At 42.0% G+C, this 19,490-nt stretch overlaps 1 protein-coding gene and 1 long non-coding RNA gene across 6 annotated transcripts in view; one reads left to right on the top strand and one right to left on the bottom strand.

The window, feature by feature from the left end:
- LOC149851417 (protein VERNALIZATION 1-like) overlaps window positions 1-13,603 on the bottom strand; it is a 65,974-nt gene extending 52,371 nt beyond the window's left edge. For all 4 annotated transcript variants that reach the window (XM_090000642.1, XM_090000630.1, XM_090000636.1 and 1 more), the window contains exon 1: window positions 12,846-13,603. In XM_090000642.1, coding sequence (XP_089856768.1) covers window positions 12,846-13,030 — 185 coding nt within the window. In that variant the 5' untranslated portion in view covers window positions 13,031-13,603. The remainder of the gene's footprint in view (window positions 1-12,845) is intronic.
- Window positions 13,604-14,746: 1,143 nt separating this feature from the next.
- On the top strand, window positions 14,747-19,042 carry LOC149851416 (uncharacterized). Of its 2 annotated transcripts, XR_016433411.1 has the most exons (11): window positions 14,747-15,984; window positions 16,085-16,160; window positions 16,268-16,365; window positions 16,506-17,073; window positions 17,174-17,249; window positions 17,357-17,454; window positions 17,600-17,917; window positions 18,008-18,165; window positions 18,266-18,341; window positions 18,449-18,546; window positions 18,686-19,042. It is a non-coding gene; the product is annotated as an uncharacterized LOC149851416 (long non-coding RNA). The 2 variants fall into 2 exon arrangements; XR_016433410.1 differs by having other exon boundaries at window positions 17,600-18,165.
- The last annotated feature ends 448 nt before the right edge of the window (window positions 19,043-19,490 follow it).

Raw genomic sequence — 19,490 nt, 5'->3', positions numbered from 1 at the left:
TTATGCCCTCCATCCTTCTTGTGAAAGTTTGCTCCATGGTAGTCATCTTTTCCATGATTCTTATGTTTGAATCCTCTAATAGACCCCAAGTTTCCTCCACATACTTGCTATGGGAGGTGAAGTCCTCATGGTCTCTGATACAAAGTGATGGGGCACCGCTAGGACCGTTGGGTAAAACCATGTTAATTTGTGCACGCTCTTGATTGTGCTCAGCTATGGTTTAATGAACCAACACTAGGATAAAGAAGTGTGAAACCACCCTAGTGTGTGCTTGTGTCCTTGGCACACGTTGGACACTAGGGAATAAGTTAAGACTTACAAGGTGGCCTCACACACACAAAAAAAAATACAAGGCCAAAATAGGGGGACTCGGCTAGCCTTTGGCTAGGTACAAGCACAAATTACCAGGGCACGCAGACCCGGTTTACAAGCCTCCATTAAGCAAAAAATGGGCTCAGACAATGCCCAATCAACAAGCAACCCACCACACGAAACAGATCTCAAAATACATGAGTGAAACAAGTTAGGTGCATCCAAACTAGGCTATAGTCACCCAGTCACAACCTTGGACTTGTGGTGTCCTATGCCATGCATGACAGAGCGCGCCCTCGCTGTGTGCAATCACACACAGGGGTTACAACACCTTTTGTAGGGTGCCACACACTGTGGTGCGCGGTAGATTGGATGTTGCGGGTGAGCAGTATCATGACATGCATGTTGTGGTGCCAAAGTCGTCATGTGCGATGTGTTGCCACACACAGGATATGCCGCGGCTAACACGGGATGTGCCCCGACTGACACAATGTATGCTACGATATGTCAAAAGTGTGGTTGGAGCCGCTGCAGTGGGTCGAGATCACTCTCTGTTGTGGAGTGTGTTCGCTCCATGTTCAGGGTACGATGGATGTTGCACAGGCTATAGCCAAAATCATCATGCTCCCATGGGTGTTAACCAAGTATAGAGGCTTCCTCTTAACTCGTGTATAGGTGGTGGCTCTTGGAGTGCCCCTCTTAGTGGATCTATCTAATAGGGTTTGCATAGCTTGGGTGAGGATGGTCTCTATGCCCTCCATCCTTCTCGTGAAAGTTTGATCCATATAGCCATCTTTTCCATCATTCTTATGTTTGAATCCTCAAACAGTCCCCTAGTTTCCTCCACATACTTGTGAAGGGAGGCAAAGTCCTCATTGACTCTGATACCAATTGGTGGGATACCGCTAGGACCGATGGCTAGGACCATGTTTATGAGTGCACGCTCTTCGTTTTGCTCGGCTATTGTTTGATGAACTAACACTAGGATAAAGCAGTGTAAAACTTCCCTAGTGTGTGCTTGTGTCCTTGTAGCACGTGGGACACTAGGGAATAGGTTAAGACTTACAAGGTGACCTCACAGACAAAAAAAAATAAAAAATAAAATACAAGGCCAAAATAGGGGGACTCGGCTAGCCTTTGGCTAGGTACATACACAAATTACCAGGGCACGCAGGCCCGGTTTACAAGCCTCCCTTAGGCAAAGGAAGGTAGCTCAAATATGAGCTAACTTCTCCAACCAGTTCGACTGGCCTAACGCTTGAAAGCCCTCTACTCTAATTAAGTAGCCTAAGAGAGAGACTCCGTAAAATATTCAATTCAATTTCAAAGATTTCTATATCATACAAAATGAACTAGAGAGGCCTATTTATAGGCATTACAAAAGTCAAAACCATAAAACCAAAACCACTAGATCGAAAGCACTAATGGTGTGTGGTTTAATCTAACAACTTGGCCAACTTAGCCTTATTGGATGGAAATCCAAGATGGCACTGAAATGACTCGAGGCACCATGTCACGGTGCACAAGTGCACGTGCGTGGGCATAGTGCCTGTGCGCTCATGTGCGTGAGCTTATAGCCTATTTATAGGCATTCCAAAAGTCAAAACCATGCAACCAAAACCACTAGATCTAAACCACTAATGGAGTGTGGTTTGATCTAACAACTTGGCCAACTAAGCCTTATTGGATGGAAATCCAAGGTGGTGCGGAAATAACCCAAGGCGCCATGTCACGGCGCACAAGTGCACGCACGTGGGCATTGTGCCTGTGCGGTGCTCATGTGTGTGCGCTTATAGCCGTGTGTGTGGGGTTATGCATGTGTGTGCAAAGGTGGTGTGTGGGTTCTATCACGCGCTACAACACGTGCAATGACGCTCTCTATGGTGTGCAGTAGCCTAGGCATTGTGGTTGTGCACAACGTGATGACGCACACGCTCTGACGCCAATGCGATTGTGCATGTTGTGTCGTAGCTAGCGTGGTTGGCTACTTGGCTACTGTATGTCGCACGTGTGGTTGGAGCTATTGCAGTGGGTCGAGATCACTCCCCGCTATGGAGTGTGTTCGCTCCACACGCGGGGTGCAAAAGTTGGTGAGGTGGATGCTACGTAGGTAGGTTGTGGTGCGCCCTATATAATAAAAAAGCGCTAAGTGGAGCCTAGTTTGTAGACCCCTAAAAAAAACTAGTCGAGGACTAGGTGGGACTAGTCGGTACCCCAATTAAAATATAAAAAAGTACACAAAATATACATAAAAATATGTTTAATTCTTTTACTAATAAGATGTTTTCATTACGCAAGTACAAAATTACACATGCTTTCACAAAATATATTAATATACATAACCATAATATACATATATATACTTATAAACACAAAGTATATATATTCAAAACATATTCAATATAATCAACAAAATATGCTTCCAACCTTTCTAAGAAGAACAATAATGCATACATATATAAATAACATATTACATAATTCATAATACAAAACATGCTTTCAGGCTTTTTTAGAAAAATTCATCCGAAACAAAGTCACACACACACACACACATAAAAAAAAATAATCAATTAAAATTAGAAAAATCCCAAAAGCAAAGCAACACACACACACACACACACACACACACACACACACACACACACACACACACACACACACGTGTGTGTATATAATAAATGAGCATGTTTTCATGATTTCACATAACAAATCACACATGCACATATATGTAATTATACATATATGAAAAAACATAAAATTACATATAAGAATAATAAATGACTAAACTACCCTCGTGCCTAGGCGGAGTCCGCTCATTTCAAAAAATTGTCCACCCTCATGGATTTTGAGACTGAAGCACCGGTCAAAGCATAGTATGAAATGTCATGATCCAACCCTTCATCCTCCTTCGGATCTGATTCGGAGTCCGGTTCCGCTTCTTCCTCCATCACTTTTGCAAGTCACAGACATCTTTAGGACTCTTGTACCCCATCATCTTGGTTGCCCCACTTGTTGAAGTGGAGTGGATATGTGTTAGTCTATAAGGCATTTCAAATTGTTGTGATCAGTTTGGGCCACAAAGTGGCGGCCAAACAAGTATGGTCTCCACTTCTCTAAGGCAAGCATGATGGCGAGCATTTTGTCATAAGTTGATAATGCCTTGGCCCTGTTTGAAAGGGGCTTGCTGAGAAACGCCATGGGGTGCCCTTCTTGCATCAATGACTCTTAGACCAGCATCATATGCTTTCATGGGCAGCACGTACAAGTCCAATTTGAACTTGGACCCCTTGAGATTGAGATTTACATTAGCACACATGTGAGTGCTCTTGAGGTGGTTGCCATTGACCACCATCACATCAAAGAGATGATGTTTCTTGTATTCACATTTGAGCGTGTGCACAAGATCTTCTCTAATGAAGTTATGAAGTGATCCCATGTCCACAAGCACATTAACCTTGCGTCATTTAAAAAAACTGTCCACCCTAATGGATTTCGAAACTAAAGCACCGGTCAAAACATAGTACGAAATGTCATGATCCAACCCCTTTACGGATCTGGTTTGTAGACCGGTTCCTCTTTTTCTTCTTTATCACTTTTGCAAGTCACAAACAACTTTAGGACTTCGCATTTGTGGCTTGGGCCCATTTTCATTGCATGTGAAGCATTAAGCTTTCTTCCTACGCTCGACATTTTGTGCATTGGAGATGTAATCAGTTTTAACATGAATACCAGCATCCCACTTGAGCATGACATCCTTGTCTGGACTAGAGTTACCGGAAGCTTCGTAGATAGGTGGGAAGCCACTCCTCGAAAACTCGCTTACGAAGAATGGTACTCTTCGCTTCTGAAACTTGATGAAAACCTCGATTCCCCACGCTTCTATGCTTTTCACACACTTCATCTGTTCTTCTTATATGTTCTCTTAACTTTTTATGTGTTTTCTCTCTTCTCTCACTTTCATGTGTTTTTAGTCATCATTTTTAGATTTTGTTAAAATTTATTTTACACTAAAAAATCATGAAATTTAATACACATTTTAGATTTTATTTGTGTTTTATTTTGATTCTCGTTCAATTCTTATATATATATATATATTTATATTTATATATATATATATTATTTCTCGCTTCTTGCTTCTGATACATTTTAAAATGCATCATTTCTCGCTTCTGCTTCCCGTTTTGTTTCTCGCTTCCGCTTCCTTGTCTGACAACCTTGGTCTAATCCACGGTTAGCTATAGCACTCAGGGCCCCGAAACACATTTCAAAAGCGCAAAACACTTGGGTTCTGAAACGCGCAGGAAGCAACCCTTTTAAATGGGAAGTGCGCTTCCCATTTTGCATCCCACAGACTTCCCCAATCGCTTCCTACTCACTTCCCGCTCGCTTACCAATATCAGAAACTGAATTTTCTTTTTTTGGAGGGCTTGAAGCTTTTAAAATTTTATTTGTCCAATATTGAAAAAACTTTATTCCTATTAACTTCCCACTAGAATCCTAGGTCACTTCCCTCTTCGTTTCCTCTTAGGTCGCTTCCTAGGTGGCGCTTCTGATTCACTTCCCTTCTCGCTTCCGAGATTATTCTCGATTCACTTCTAAATCATCATACGCTTCTCGCTTCCTAAAATTTTAGAAGTACCTCACTTCCCCGCTTCTACTTTCTGAATCGCTTCTCGCTTCATCGACTGACAACTCTGGTCTAGACCCAATTTGCACCCACTATATCTGTCGAAAGATCAATCCAACTTATTTGCAAAATACAACCTTTTGATTCGCTCTTCGAACACCCCAACTTTCTAAGGACAAAGTATCCATAGACAACAACTTGATACGAAGATCCCCTAAAAGCACTGATTAGAGCACTTTCATACCAATCCCCATACACAATGTATAAATCTTCAAACTCGGCTTGGTATTCGGATATGGTCCCCTTTTATTTGATGATCTTCATCTCCACACTAATGGTTAGTCTAGGGAGATGAATCAAACCACTTAGAGAGCTCATATTCGAATTCAAACCAGTTTGGGTGCCTATGACGAACTCCACACCATCCAAACCACCTAAGAGCCTCACTTTCAAGATGGGCTACAATGAAGCCTAGTCTACTTTCATTATTCACATTTTGACTTACAAATTACCGTTTAGCCTTATACATTCAATACAGAGGATCCTTTCCTGAAAACACAGAGAAAGGAATCTTTTCAGGCTTGATTTGATGCCTCTTGAACCGGTTTCAAGTTCTCTAATTGTGAACAAGTGATTGTGGCGTAGGGGAGCTCCAAGAATCAACCTCACTTCTAAAATCCAGACGCAAGAGGTAACATCAATGCACATTTTGCCCGCTTCGTCTTACTCCATGAGAGAATCATTGGGTCAGGCATGGGAGGTTGTTGCAACACCAAGTCCAATTGGTTCTTGATAGTAGTCATCAAATGTTTCACCATTGACAATCATTGTAGGTGTTGGCCTACCAACTCGGAGGTTTAAAAGTTTTCTCAACCTTTGAGGCACCTCAGGGGTTTGGTTCTTCTTGGGAGACAATAGAGGATGTGGATTGCAGGGTACGAGCTGATGGGTTGAATGAGACTGGATACACATTGACGCGATGGATTCAATTTTTGGTTCGCGGATTGGGTTATGACAAAGTTCAATACTTGGACAAAGGGATGCAGAGATATGTTTTTGACTAGTACGTTGGTTTGGGTTGACTTCAATCAATTTAACAAAAAAGATTTTGTTTCTCCCAAATGACTAGACAAAGATGGGTAAAGGTAGGGGAAGACACGTGGTAAAGTGAAAGGGACAACTCCTTGTGGTTTGGGCATTCAAAAATTTTAAAGTTGATAAATTTCTGGTTAACTCCGCCTGTGTATAATTGTTTAGTTATACACTGTCGGTCCCAAGCCCGGATAAAGGAGGAGGGTTGCGGTAGGCCTGTGACAACCAGCATACAAACTTAGTCATACCCTATGAATATGAACCAATATGAGAATTTCGTTGGGGCGTTCCCTACTGAGCGACGCGCTGTACTCTATAGGCCCGAAGGCAGTGATAAATGGGCAAGGATTGCTAGATAGTCGCCCGGAAGCGACGCGTCACACAGACGCCCGGGTGTGGTGTCAAATAGGCAAGGGTTCCCTCACTTTGTTGGACGGGTGGGGGTAAAGAAGTTAGTCCAAGACCATAAAATTAGGTTAGCCTCTTGGAACATAGGGTCTTTAACTGGTAAGTTGGTAGAGCTAGTAGATGTTATGTATAGGAGAAAGATTGATATTTTAAGTCTACAAGAGACCAAATGGGTAGGTGAGAAAGCAAAAGTGATAGAACCTTGGGGATATAAGATTTGGTATACAGGAATAAATAGGAATAAGAATGGAGTAGGGATTATTATGAGTCGTGAGTTTATAGATAATGTAGTTGAGGTCCGTAGGAAGGGTGATAGGATTTTACTTATTAAATTAGTATTAGGTACATATATTATTAATATTATTAGTGTTTATGCTCCTCAAGTAGGTTTAGATGATTTCATTAAGCGTCAATTTTGGGAAGATTTAGATGGAGTAGTATAAGGGATATCGTATGGAGAAAGGCTTTTCATCGGCGGTGACCGTAATGGGCATGTAGGCATTAGTAGAGATGGTTTTGAGAGTATCCATGAAGGCTATGGTATAGGAGAAAGAAACGAAAGTGGAGAAAGGATTTTAGATTTTGGTTTGTCCTATGATATGATCTTAGCAAACACTTGGTTTAGGAAGAGGGAGTCTCACCTAGTAACATTTAAAAGTGGGGTTAATAAGAGTCAGATAGATTTTTTCCTACTTAGAAAGAGAGATAGGGATTGTTGCATCGATTATAAGGTTATACCGGGAGAAAGTGTAGCTACACAACATAAGAGTCTTAATTTTAGATATTAGAATTAGACAATGCCGCAAAAGGGATAGACATAGGATAGATCCTAGAATTAAGTGGTGGACACTGAAAGGAGCTAAACAAGGAATGTTTGTAGAGCAGGTAGTTAAGGAAGCTGATTGGTGTCTCGAGGAGGATTCAGAATCAATGTAGAATAAGATAGTGGGTGGCATAAGAAAGGTGGCTAAGGAGGCATTGGGTGAGTCTAAAGGCGGTGCACCGCTAGGTAAGGATACATCGTGGTGGAACGAGGGTGTCAAATTAGCTATTAAGGTTAAAAGAGAGTGTTATAAAAATCTAAGTAAGAGTCTTGATAAGGAGAATTTGGAGAAGTATATGATAGCAAAGAAGGAAGCTAAAAAAGTAGTTTGAAACGCGAGAGATAAGGTATATAAGGAGGTTTATGACAAGTTGGATACCAAAGAAGGCGAGAAGGATATTTATAGGTCTGCAAAGATGAGAGATAGAAAATCGAGGGATCTGGGTATGGTTAGATGTATCAAAGATGAAACACAAAGGGTTTTAGTCAAAGATGAGGAGATTAAGGAGAGATGGAAAGATTATTTTGATAAACTATTTAATGAAAGTCATGCTCAGGATCTTGGAGACTTCTCTATTCCTTTTCATGAGCTGAAACGTGTCTTCATGCGCAAGATTCAAAAGAAAGAAATTGCAGAGGCTTTGAAGAAAATGAAATCAAGAAGGGCAGTTGGCCCAGATGGTATACCTATCGAGGCTTGAAAATGCTTGAGAGAGAAAGGTTTGGAATGGTTGACAAATCTTTTTAGCAAGATTTAACAGACAAATAAGATGCCTAATGAGTGGAGGAAGAGTACTTTGGTGCCTCTATATAAAAATAAGGGTGATATACAAGATTGCACAAACTACCGTGGTATAAAACTCATGAGTCGTATTATGAAACTTTGGGAGAGGGTGATTGAGTCTAGGTTGATGAAGGTGGCCATGATATCAGAGAATCAATTTGGTTTTATGCCTGAAAGATAAACTATGGAAGCTATACATCTTCTTAGACAACTTATCGAGAGAAATAGACAGAGGAATAAAGATTTGCATATGGTTTTTATTGATTTGGAGAAGGCATACGATAGAGTACCTAGGGACGTTCTCTGGTGGACAATGATGAAGAAAGATGTTTCTCTCAAGTACATTAGAATAATTAAAGATATATATGAAGGAGTAGTAACCAATGGCCGCACTTGTGGAGGGGTGACAACCAATTTTCCTATAACGGTTGGGTTACATCAAGGATCTGCTTTAAGCCCTTTCCTATTTGCTATAGTGATGGATGAGCTTACGAGATCAATTCAAGAAAATGTGCCGTGGTGTATGTTGTTTGTTGATGATATTGCTTTGATTGATGAGTCTAAAGTTGGGGTTAATGCTAAGTTAGAATTATGGAGACAGACATTGAAAGCAAGAGGTTTTAAGTTGAGTAAGAGTAAGACAAAATACATGGAATGTCGGTTTAGTAAGCAACAAAGTAATGATGGGAGTGTAGTGAAGCTTGGTGAGCAAGAAATACCGATGGATGATTGTTTCAAATATTTGGAATTTATCATTCAAAAGTATGGAGAAATTGATGAAGATGTAAATCATAGGATAAAGGTTGGGTGGATGAAATGAAAAAGTGCAACTGGAGTGTTGTGCGATCGTAGAATGCCATTGCGGTTGAAGGGAGTTTTATAGGACGATTATTAAGCCCGCTTTACTATATGGTACGAAATGTTGGGCTGCCAAGAGACATCATATTCAAAAAATGAGTGTAGCTGAGATGCGTATGCTTAGGTGGATGTGTGAAAATACAATAAAAGATAAGATTCGAAACGAGATACGTAAGAAAGTAGGCGTTGCATCCATTGAAAATAAGATGAGAGAGAATCATTTACGGTGGTTTGGACATATTCGGTGAAGGCCTAATGATGCTCCAGTTAGAAGGATGGAGAAATGAAAAAATATATTAGTTAAAAGAGGTCGGGGTAGGCCTAGGAAGACATGGATGAAGGTGATAGGAAAGAATATGAATGCTTTGAACCTCACCGAGGGCATGGCAATGGATAGAAATGATTGGAGGACAAGGATTCATATGGAAGACCCATAATGATTTTCTTTTTTGGTTCATATCGCCAACCCCAATTATTTTGGGATGAAGGCGTAGTTGTTGTTGTTGTATGCAGTTTCCTGGTTGGATCACTAGATGAGCACTCTGGATGAGTTCCTTGTGCAACAACCCTTGTGTGAGTTCCCTAATCCAAGGAATGGTGGCTGATGCATACACGATCTAGAATGGCCTTAAGATTCTTTTAATTCGCAAGTTGGATCCGTAAGAGCTAGAAGGTGTCCACTTGAGAACTTGAAAGACTTCCTCCTTGAAGGCATCAACTTGGAGAGTTTTGTGAGAGAGAGAGAGAATAAGAGAGGAATTGAGAGTGAGAATGAGAGAGAGACAAAGAAGAGAGAGAGAGAGACAAAGAAGAGAGAGAGAGAGGAAATTTCATTCAAACAAAACATTCTTGATGTTGGCAGCTTCTTCTAGTTGCTAAGTTGAGTGGCAAGAAGATCTAGCTTGGGCGCCACTTCCTTTTGACGTGACTCTTACATATTGATCATTGAGGGGGCTGATTGTGAGTGGTCCAATAGGATGACATTCTAGTCCTTTTTCTTTGTCTCATTGGGTTGTAGGGGTTGCAACTTGGCTTGGCTCCTTTGGGTGGCAAGAAGTCCCCCATTGGTGCCAGGCAACTCTTTCCCTTTTTTGTTAGGGAAGGTTTGGGAAAGCATCAAGGTGGTTTGTTCTTTTTGGATATAGTCAAGTGGCGCCCAACTAGAGGGGGGTGCCAAGTAGCAGGGCTTATCATTTTTGGATATAGATCCAATTGACTTGAATTAAGGAGTGACATGGTTGACCTGGTTTCTCTATGTGATAGGTCCTGTGAGGAGCGGTTCCTAGATCGGATCCAATTCAATGGGTTTGGTCGTACCACTCTAATTGGTAGGTTTGCCTTTGCTGCCAAGCTGCAAGGTTACACTGTACACACCACTGATATGGGGCCTTGCCTTGGCATGATGTCAACATTTCACTTGCTAAGAACCAATTCTATGAAGAGAATTTTTGTATGTTTGTGTAATTAAGATGAAAAATTTTTAAAATAGAGGAGAATAAATGGCTATACGGAGGCAAGGTGCACCACAATCTTATTTACAAATCGAGATTACTTGGGCACCAAGTTAGCTAGACTCCTAGTTACACAATAGCTTACCTTTTCCTAATGCTACTTTTCATTATACACCAACCCCCCAACAAATCAAGCATGGTCCGAGGCCATCTAGGGTGGGTTTTGTGCTTCAATGTGCAATGCCCTAATTCTTGATCCTTGATTTGTTCATGTAAGAAGTGCTCATCTATTTCAATGTGAATTGCTTTATTACATTTGCAATGGACTTTAGGATATCTAAATTGCACTTTATCACAACACAACACATATTTTTTAATCCTCCGACGAAATAAAGTCAGAAGGCTTATAATCTAATGTTTAAATGGATATGTCAAAACATTGGAGGATACAACCATAAGAAGTTTTTGTTTATTTGCATTCCCATTAGTTTTTTGTTTCTTTGGTCAGTCCCACGGTACACAACATTTATACACTGAAAAACTTGCCTTGGAGTTGCCAACTCACATCAAAATCTGCAACAGCAGTCACTCGTGAATGAATAGTACCAGATGAGGCCATACTTTTGCATATATGCTTCAAAGTAAGGCTCCAGGCGCATGTGTGGATTGTCAACTTTTATTCCAAGAAATAGTGCAACCTTAAATCTTTCACCTGAAACATGCCATGCAACAAACTTTCAGATTGAAACATGTGCTTCATCACTCTCAATGATTACAATATCATGAAATGATTTTTGTGAGAGGTGGTAGCCAGATGAGACAATACAAAAGTAGTGGTAGGGATGTAAACAGTTCAAATATTGCCTACATGGATTTAGATACGGACTCGAATGGTGAAAATCTCATACCATGCCTTTTTACATGTAATCAGATTTGGATATCCATCAAATTTGCATGGCAGCCAAAAATCAAAACCATAAATACATCCGATCCGTACCAAATCTGACTAAAACGAAGTCACAACCTCACCACAGCTGATGTGAGTTGGGCCCTTGCCCATTGTTGTCTTGGCTTCTTTTCACGGCTACTGTTGTACTACAATTCTTGCATAGTTGAAATCCCACCGGCTCTTGCTTAAGTCAGCTCCCCAAGTTCATCTCATCTCCACTTGATAGGGAGAGCTCTGGCTATAGCAATTCATGGTACCTTCATAACAATTGATGGCATAGCAAGGCAAGCTCTTCGAGATGGAACAGGAAGCGTGTGTGTGTGTACACACACACAAACACACACACACACACACACACACATATATATATATATATATATATATAGAGAGAGAGAGAGAGAGAGAGATTTGTTTTGGAATTAGCAACGACCGCTCTGAGGCTCGGAATATTTTTTCAGGACTTCTCATATCCTTGTTCCCAAACAATTTGAGGCGTGAAGGACTCTCTCTCTCTCTCTCTCTCTCTCTCTCTCAAAAGTTAAAACTATACATGTTCCCCAATCGGGAAAACGCGAATCTATAGCTACGCACCAACTGAAGTCTGGAGAGTCGTCTCCGGATTTTCCACGTGGAAACCAGAGAAAACAATTCTCAACGACGAGATATATGCAGCGTCACATCAAAGAAAAACCACAAAAGAAAAAAAAAAGAGCGTTGACACGAAGCCAGCAGATAAATATAAACTCAAGCACGCATAGTCACTCCAGAAACCGCGTAGGCTCTTGGATCGGTGTAATAAAACTTGGCAGAGGGCGTTCCGTGGGCTCGACCAGCCAAACGGCGCTCTACGAAAGACACGGTATATCCGTCAGATTCCTGGTGGACATTTGCCATTGATTTACACTGACGGAACCCAAGAGGACGAGGAACGATTTACACTGACGCGAGAGGGCATACCAACTAAAGAATCCCAAACAGATCCCCGCAAAGTTCTTGTTCCTTGTACATGACACAATACAACGACAAATCGACCAAATTAGAGGGATATCAGATGGATCTACAAAAATCGGGAACAAAAATTCGCGTTATTTCTAGGAGAACTTGCTGCAAAACCTCACTAGAGACTCACCAAGAGAAAGCTAAAAGGAAGAAAACGAAGAAACGCGACCGATCTACAAAAAAAACCCGGATCATCTCGGAAGAATCATGCGATCAAGCATCACATAACAAAAAAACACAATAAACGCAAGATTCTCTTCGGAAAAACTCCTCCGGGTCCGAAACCTACACCCAAGATTTCACCGATTAAGCACCCCTCGCGGATAATGAAGCAAGATACGCTAGAATTACACAAAATTCACCCTCCTCTTCCAAGAAATCGTACGGAAAACCCTCGAAAATCCCTTCTACCGACCTAGAAGCCATAAAACCAGCGCCAAACCCTCCCCCCAAAAAAAAACAAAAAAAGGAGAAAAGAACACCAACCAACCCCCGGTCTCACCGCGAACCCCTTGAGAAGAGACTCTAGAGCGGGAACATACCTGGATCGGCTGGAGAACTCGTAAAGCTTGCCCTTGCCACTGAAGACGATAAGCGCAACCTCGACGTCGCAGAGTACCGAGATCTCGTGGGCTTTCTTCATCAACCCGTTCCGTCGCTTGGAGAACGTCGCGTGCCGGCTGGCCCTGTTCTCAATCCGCTTCAACTCCACCTTCCCTCTCGCCATTCTCCCTCCCAAACCCTCGGCAAATCGTCCCTTTCTCTCTGTCTCTAGTGTCTGTACCTTGCAATAGGAGAGCAAGCGCGTGTGAGGGAGAGGGACGGACCGCCTCTAAATAAGCACGCAGAATGGATTCGCGCTTAGCCAACGTACTCCCCCTGACCCGTCCCATCAGTGGTACCTCCGTTCTCCATGCCTGCTCACCAGTCACCGCTGCCCTCTTTTATACCCTCGGCCCGACTCACCGCCTCGACCTTGCCCGATTTCGCGTCGTGTGCCGGGCCCTAGCTGGCATCGTGCTACCGCCTCTGTTCCCGTTCCCTTTTTTTATAACCGCCTCCACGAACCAGTGGGACGACGACACCTACTCTCCTCAGCAAGCGGCACCACGACCGCCCCGCCCTTGGCCGGGTTCGTGTCCTGTGCCCGAGCCCTCCTTGGCATCGTGCTACCGCCTCTGTTCCCCGCTCCCCAAGAACCACTGGGACGTCGCCACCTACTCTCACCCCGGAAGCGGCACCGACGCGACCACGGGTGACCGACTCACCGCCTCGCGCGCTTGGTCGTGTGCCCGAGCCCTCCTTGTCATCGTGCTACCGCCTCTGTGCCCTTTTTATAAGCCAGTGGAAGGACGCCACCTAATCTCCTCCTGAAGCAGCGCGACCACGAGTACGACTCCCCGTGGCTGGCCCCGATCAGCATCGTAGGTGTGATTGTGCGGTTGGGAAAGGCGCCTTTGCCTTTGCCTTTGCAGCTGGATTTGGAATCAAATGATGCAAATGGGTCGGGTATGACCAGCTTTTGGATCTGGATTTCAAGAGTGGTTGAATCTGGATCGTGTCTCTATTAGAACCTCATGGCATAGGTCCGGAATCGATTACGATATGGTATAGTACTGGATCTGCTGAAAACAGGTGAGGGATATAGTTTAACAAATTAGGACGAGCTAGACCCGGATCTTAGGCATACCCAATTTTGAAAGTGATCCTACCTGGACAGATTTGTATCAAATTCAGACCGGATTCGGATACAACTTCTAGACGTGCCAACTAGGGTCGGATCCCATATGTGTGTCACCGTTTCGAACCTAGTATGACTATTCGGCTAGGGGCAAAGTGGGTTTTGAAGACCCAATTTTTATTCGGGTCAAAGTTTTGGACCCAACCTTGGGTCCGATGTACACACTGTCCTTGTCGATTCGTGTACAAATGACAAGGGAAGTGGATTCCCAACTCTGAAGTCGGTTGATATTCGGTTCGAAGATAAAGGCGGACAAGTTCCTGATTGGCTCGGGTTGAGTAGTTGGTCTCAGTGGACATAGGACAGGTAGGTCAGGTAAGTCAAGTTCAGTTTTTGTACTGACAGATTCCAAACGGATGACTCAAAAATTCTTACCACAAATGCTTCGTTGACACACGAGTGCTGAAATGGAGTTTGTGCAAAACCTGCTAAATGAACCCGCCGAGCCTTCCCATCGTATCATGATCAGACGGCCGAGAGGTTAACCCCTTAAAACCCTTACTTTTTCCCACCCTCTTCTTCCTTGCCTCTGTTCTTTAAGAGGACGATCGATGGTGCATGGCTTTGTTCACTCGCCTCCCCCCCCCTCTCTCTCTCTCGCCTCCGGCGACGACCCACCGCCTCCGGCAGTGCAGGGCTTGCTTCTCTCTCTCTCTCTCATAAGTGGTAATCAATCTGGTGCTTCTAGGGCTAGCACTCGTCTGTCTGATGTTCTTTTCTCTTCTGCTTTCTTTATTTGTTTTGGGTTTTGCTCTTGTTCAGTTCATGGGTTCAACATTTTGTTGATCTTCATGAGTGGTAATGTTGAATTTCTTTCGTCTCTCTCTCTCTCTCTCTCTCTCTCTCTCTCTCTCTCTCTCTCTCTCTCTTGCTTCTAATCTTTCAGAGGACGAGCGGGAGACAAAGCATCTAGAAGCACCAGATTGATCTTCTCGACTACGATTCCATCTTCTCCGCCATCGATGGCGTTTGTGCAAATGGAGCTAAATGAACCTGGACCGTTCGATCGTATCATGATCAGACGGCCCATGTTAACCCCTTAAAGCTTTTCCTTTTTTTCCCCATTTCCAAGCCCTACACGGTTCCTCCACCTCCTTCTCTCGCCCTCTTTCTTGTTTTGGGGTAAATCTTGAAAATATTGGAGTTTTTGTGTTTCTTTATTGCAAAAATCGAATTGTTTTTTGTTGTGTTTGTCTCGTAATTTCGTAGTTTCGTTCTAAGATCTGTTCTTTTCTTTATTTTCTCCATTTAGTTATTTTCTTTTTATTTTTGAGCTTTTTGGTGTATAACTTCCTGAAAATAGGCTTTTTTTATTATCTCATATTTGGTCATTTTGTAATTAAAAATCCCATAGAAAACAAGTTTTTTTCTCTCTTTACCTCTGGAGCGTTAATGTTTTTTTTTTTCTCTTTAAAATTTTGGGTTGGTTTCCCATTATGAAGGCATTTTGGTGTTTTTCTTTTCCTCATTTTGCGTTTTCCTTTTTCCAGACCACATGAACTCTTCTATTTGTTTGGATTCACCAGAAAGTTCAGGTTTGGAGTTTTCGTACTTCTTAGTTTGATTGAATCCTCATTTAGTCGTGCTCTGTTTTCTCAGGGCTTTGAAGTTGGGTTTTGTTAAAAAAAGGTGGGGCTTTTTCCTAGTGAAATAAGATGCCGTTGGGAAGGAGTTGGAGTTTCGTAGAGTATGGTCAGAATTACTCGAAACCTTCCTCTTGTTTACCAGAAATCAGTAGCCAGGATGATGGATTAGAGCTGACTAGGTGTATGTGAAGGATCGGGAAGAAGAGAATTCTCATTTCAAATCGAGTAGACATATTTCCCATTGGACGTCCTTGTGAAATTCGTCCGCTCAAGCGCCTTCATTCGAAGGCATGCGGGGTTTCGGTATACAGTGAGAAAAGCTTTCATCTTGCAGATCTGCCTATGGACATTTTAGTGAGTTTTGTCCTCCCTGACTTCTCTTATTTGCCTTGCTTGAGCCTTCTCCGTAGCATGCTTATTGATTGGTTAATTTGTTTTCGTTTGCGTGTTTTAGGTGAGGATTCTGTGCGGGGTGGAACATGATGATTTGAAGTAGCTAGTATCTTGTCTCTAAGACAATCAGAGACGCTGTAAGAACTCTTACCAATGATGCATTTCTTATCAAATTTCTTACCGTTCAGGACATTTGTTTTTTTTTTCTTTGAAAATTTCAGTTCTTATTGGAATTCATCTGCAGACCATGATTGCTAAGGACCACCATTTTGCATTTAGTACTCCCAAATCAAAATGGCATCAGACGCGATTGTTTCCGTCCGATTCTTCAGACTTTCTTGGGTGTGTAATTTGATCCCTGTTCTGTTGATTATTAGACGGTTTATGCTGATTTTGAAAGTTTGCTTTTGATTTATTATATGTGATTGCACTATGCACTGAACATAGCATAGAGTTAACTCTTTTTTTTTTTCCTGTTTCAGCATTTATGGTGCCAAATTAGATGGCATTGAAACTCCAAATGCTCCGCTTCGACGTGGGTATGGAAAAGCTAGATCAGGCAAGAAATTTGCTGAAATTTCAGTGAACCTTTTTCCAGACCACATGAACTCTTCTATTTGTTTGGATTTACCAGAAAGTTCAGGTTTGGGGTTTTTGTACTTCTTAGTTTGATTGAATCCTCATTTAGTCGTGCTCTGTTTTCTCATGGCTTTGAAGTTGGGTTTTGTTAAAAAAAAAATGGGGGCTTTTTCCTAGTGAAATAAGATGCCGTTGGGAAGGAGTTGGAGTTTCGCAGAGTATGGTCAGAATTACTCGAAACCTTCCTCGTGTTTACCAGAAATCAGTAGCCAGGATGATGGATTAGAGCTGACTAGGTGTATGTGAACAATCGGGAAGAAGAGAATTCTCATTTCAAATCGAGTAGACATATTTCCCATTAGACGTCCTTGTGAAATTCGTCCGCTCAAGCGCCTTCATTCTAAGGCATGCGGGGTTTCGGTATACAGTGAGAAAAGCTTTCATCTTGCAGTTCTGCCTATGGACATTTTAGTGAGTTTTGTCCTCCCTGACTTCTCTTATTTGCCTTGCTTGAGCCTTCTCCGTGGCATGCTTATTGATAGGTTAATTTGTTTTTGTTTGCGTGTTTTAGGTGAGGATTCTGTGCAGGGTGGAACATGATGATTTGAAGTAGCTTGTATCTTGTCTCCAAGACAATCAGAGAAGCTGTAAGAACTCTTACCAATGATGCATTTCTTATCAAATTTCTTACCGTTCAGGACATTTGTTTTTTTTTTCTTTGAAAATTTCAGTTCTTATTGGAATTCATCTGCAGACCATGATTGCTAAGGACCACTATTTTGCATTTAGTACTCCAAAATCAAAATGGCATCAGACACGATTGTTTCCGTCCGATTCTTCAGACTTTCTTGGGTGTGTAATTTGATCCCTGTTCTGTTGATTATTAGACGGTTTATTCTGATTTTGAAAGTTTGCTTTTGAATCTTGATTTATTATATGTGATTGCACTATGCACTGAACATAGCATAGAGTTAACTCTTTTTTTTTCCTGTTTCAGCATTTATGCTGCCAAATTAGATGGCATTGAAACTCCAAATGCTCCGCTTCGACGTGGGTATGGAAAAGCTAGATCAGGCAAGAAATTTGCTGAAATTTCAGTGAACCCTTTTCCAGACCACATGAACTCCTCTATTTGTTTGGATTCACCAGAAAGTTCAGGTTTGGGGTTTTTGTACTTCTTAGTTTGATTGAATCCTCATTTAGTCGTGCTCTGTTTTCTCAGGGCTTTGAAGTTGGGTTTTGTTAAAAAAAAAGGGGGCTTTTTCCTAGTGAAATAAGATGCTGTTGGGAAGGAGTTGGAGTTTCGCAGAGTATGGTCAGAATTACTCAAAAACTTCCTCGTGTTTACCAGAAATCAGTAGCCAGGATGATGGATTAGAGCTGACTAGGTGTATGTGAACGATAGGGAAGAAGAGAATTCTCATTTCAAATCGATTAGACATATTTCTCATTGGACGTCCTTGTGAAATTCGTCCGCTCAAGCGCCTTCATTCGAAGGCATGCGGGGTTTCGGTATACAGTGAGAAAAGCTTTCATCTTGCAGTTCTGCCTATGGACATTTTAGTGAGTTTTGTCCTCCCTGACTTCTCTTATTTGCCTTGCTTGAGCCTTCTCCGTAGCATGCTTATTGATTGGTTAATTTGTTTTCGTTTGCGTGTTTTAGGTGAGGATTCTGTGCGGGGTGGAACATGATGATTTGAAGTAGCTAGTATCTTGTCTCTAAGACAATCAGAGACGCTGTAAGAACTCTTACCAATGATGCATTTCTTATCAAATTTCTTACCGTTCAGGACATTTGTTTTTTTTTTTTTTGAAAATTTCAGTTCTTATTGGAATTCATCTGCAGACCATGATTGCTAAGGACCACCATTTTGCATTTAGTACTCCCAAATCAAAATGGCATCAGACGCGATTGTTTCCGTCCAATTCTTCAGACTTTCTTGGGTGTGTAATTTGATCCCTGTTCTGTTGATTATTAGACGGTTTATGCTGATTTTGAAAGTTTGCTTTTGATTTATTATATGTGATTGCACTATGCACTGAACATAGCATAGAGTTAACTCTTTTTTTTTTCCTGTTTCAGCATTTATGGTGCCAAATTAGATGGCATTGAAACTCCAAATGCTCCGCTTCGACGTGGGTATGGAAAAGCTAGATCAGGCAAGAAATTTGCTGAAATTTCAGTGAACCTTTTTCAGTCGGCTTCTGAGGATTGGTGAACAAGTGTTGTTATTGATCCTTCCCCCTATTTATTTTTATTTTTGTAGTGATATGTAAATACTGTATATGAACACAATGGTGGCGTACATCTGTTCTCTTCAATTCTTTAGTCACAAGAAAAGTTGTCCCTCAACCTTCTTTGTTGAGGGGCGGAATAAGCATGCATGTAATGTAAAATGTAGCTGGAGTAACTTGTTGTAGAGGGGGTTCTATGCATTCATTAGGATATAATACATTGAGGGGTCATGTATTTCTGTATATAATCTGTCTTGTAAATCTATCTTGTTACTCGGCCGTTGTAATGCTATGACTTGTCCTGTAACTCGTGTTTGTATCATCACCATCCATCATTTGGTGGCAGTTTTGGTGAATGAATGTGGCAAGTTTTCGGGCTGAGATTGAGGGAAGGGAAGAATCCCACTTCCTGTTCTGGTTTCTGTAGGAACTTGGACACTTTGGTTGATAACCTTGGTTATCTTGAAGACTGGTGAAGAATTGATAATCCATGGGCAAAACTCATCACAGACCGCACCTTGACTGGCCTCTGCCCAGTCGACCTTGAGGCAGGTTCGCCACCCGTGGGTAGGTTTCGAACTTGTGACGTCCCGTCAACTTGGTGGGACATTAACAAGTTGTCCTCAGACAAGGGGAGCCCTTGTGGGACATTA

Source organism: Nuphar pumila, chromosome 1, assembly GCF_984573655.1.
Source record: "Nuphar pumila chromosome 1, dmNupPumi1.hap1.1, whole genome shotgun sequence".
NCBI classification, from domain to species: domain Eukaryota; kingdom Viridiplantae; phylum Streptophyta; class Magnoliopsida; order Nymphaeales; family Nymphaeaceae; genus Nuphar; species Nuphar pumila.
This window is presented reverse-complemented; position numbering and strand designations above follow the sequence as displayed.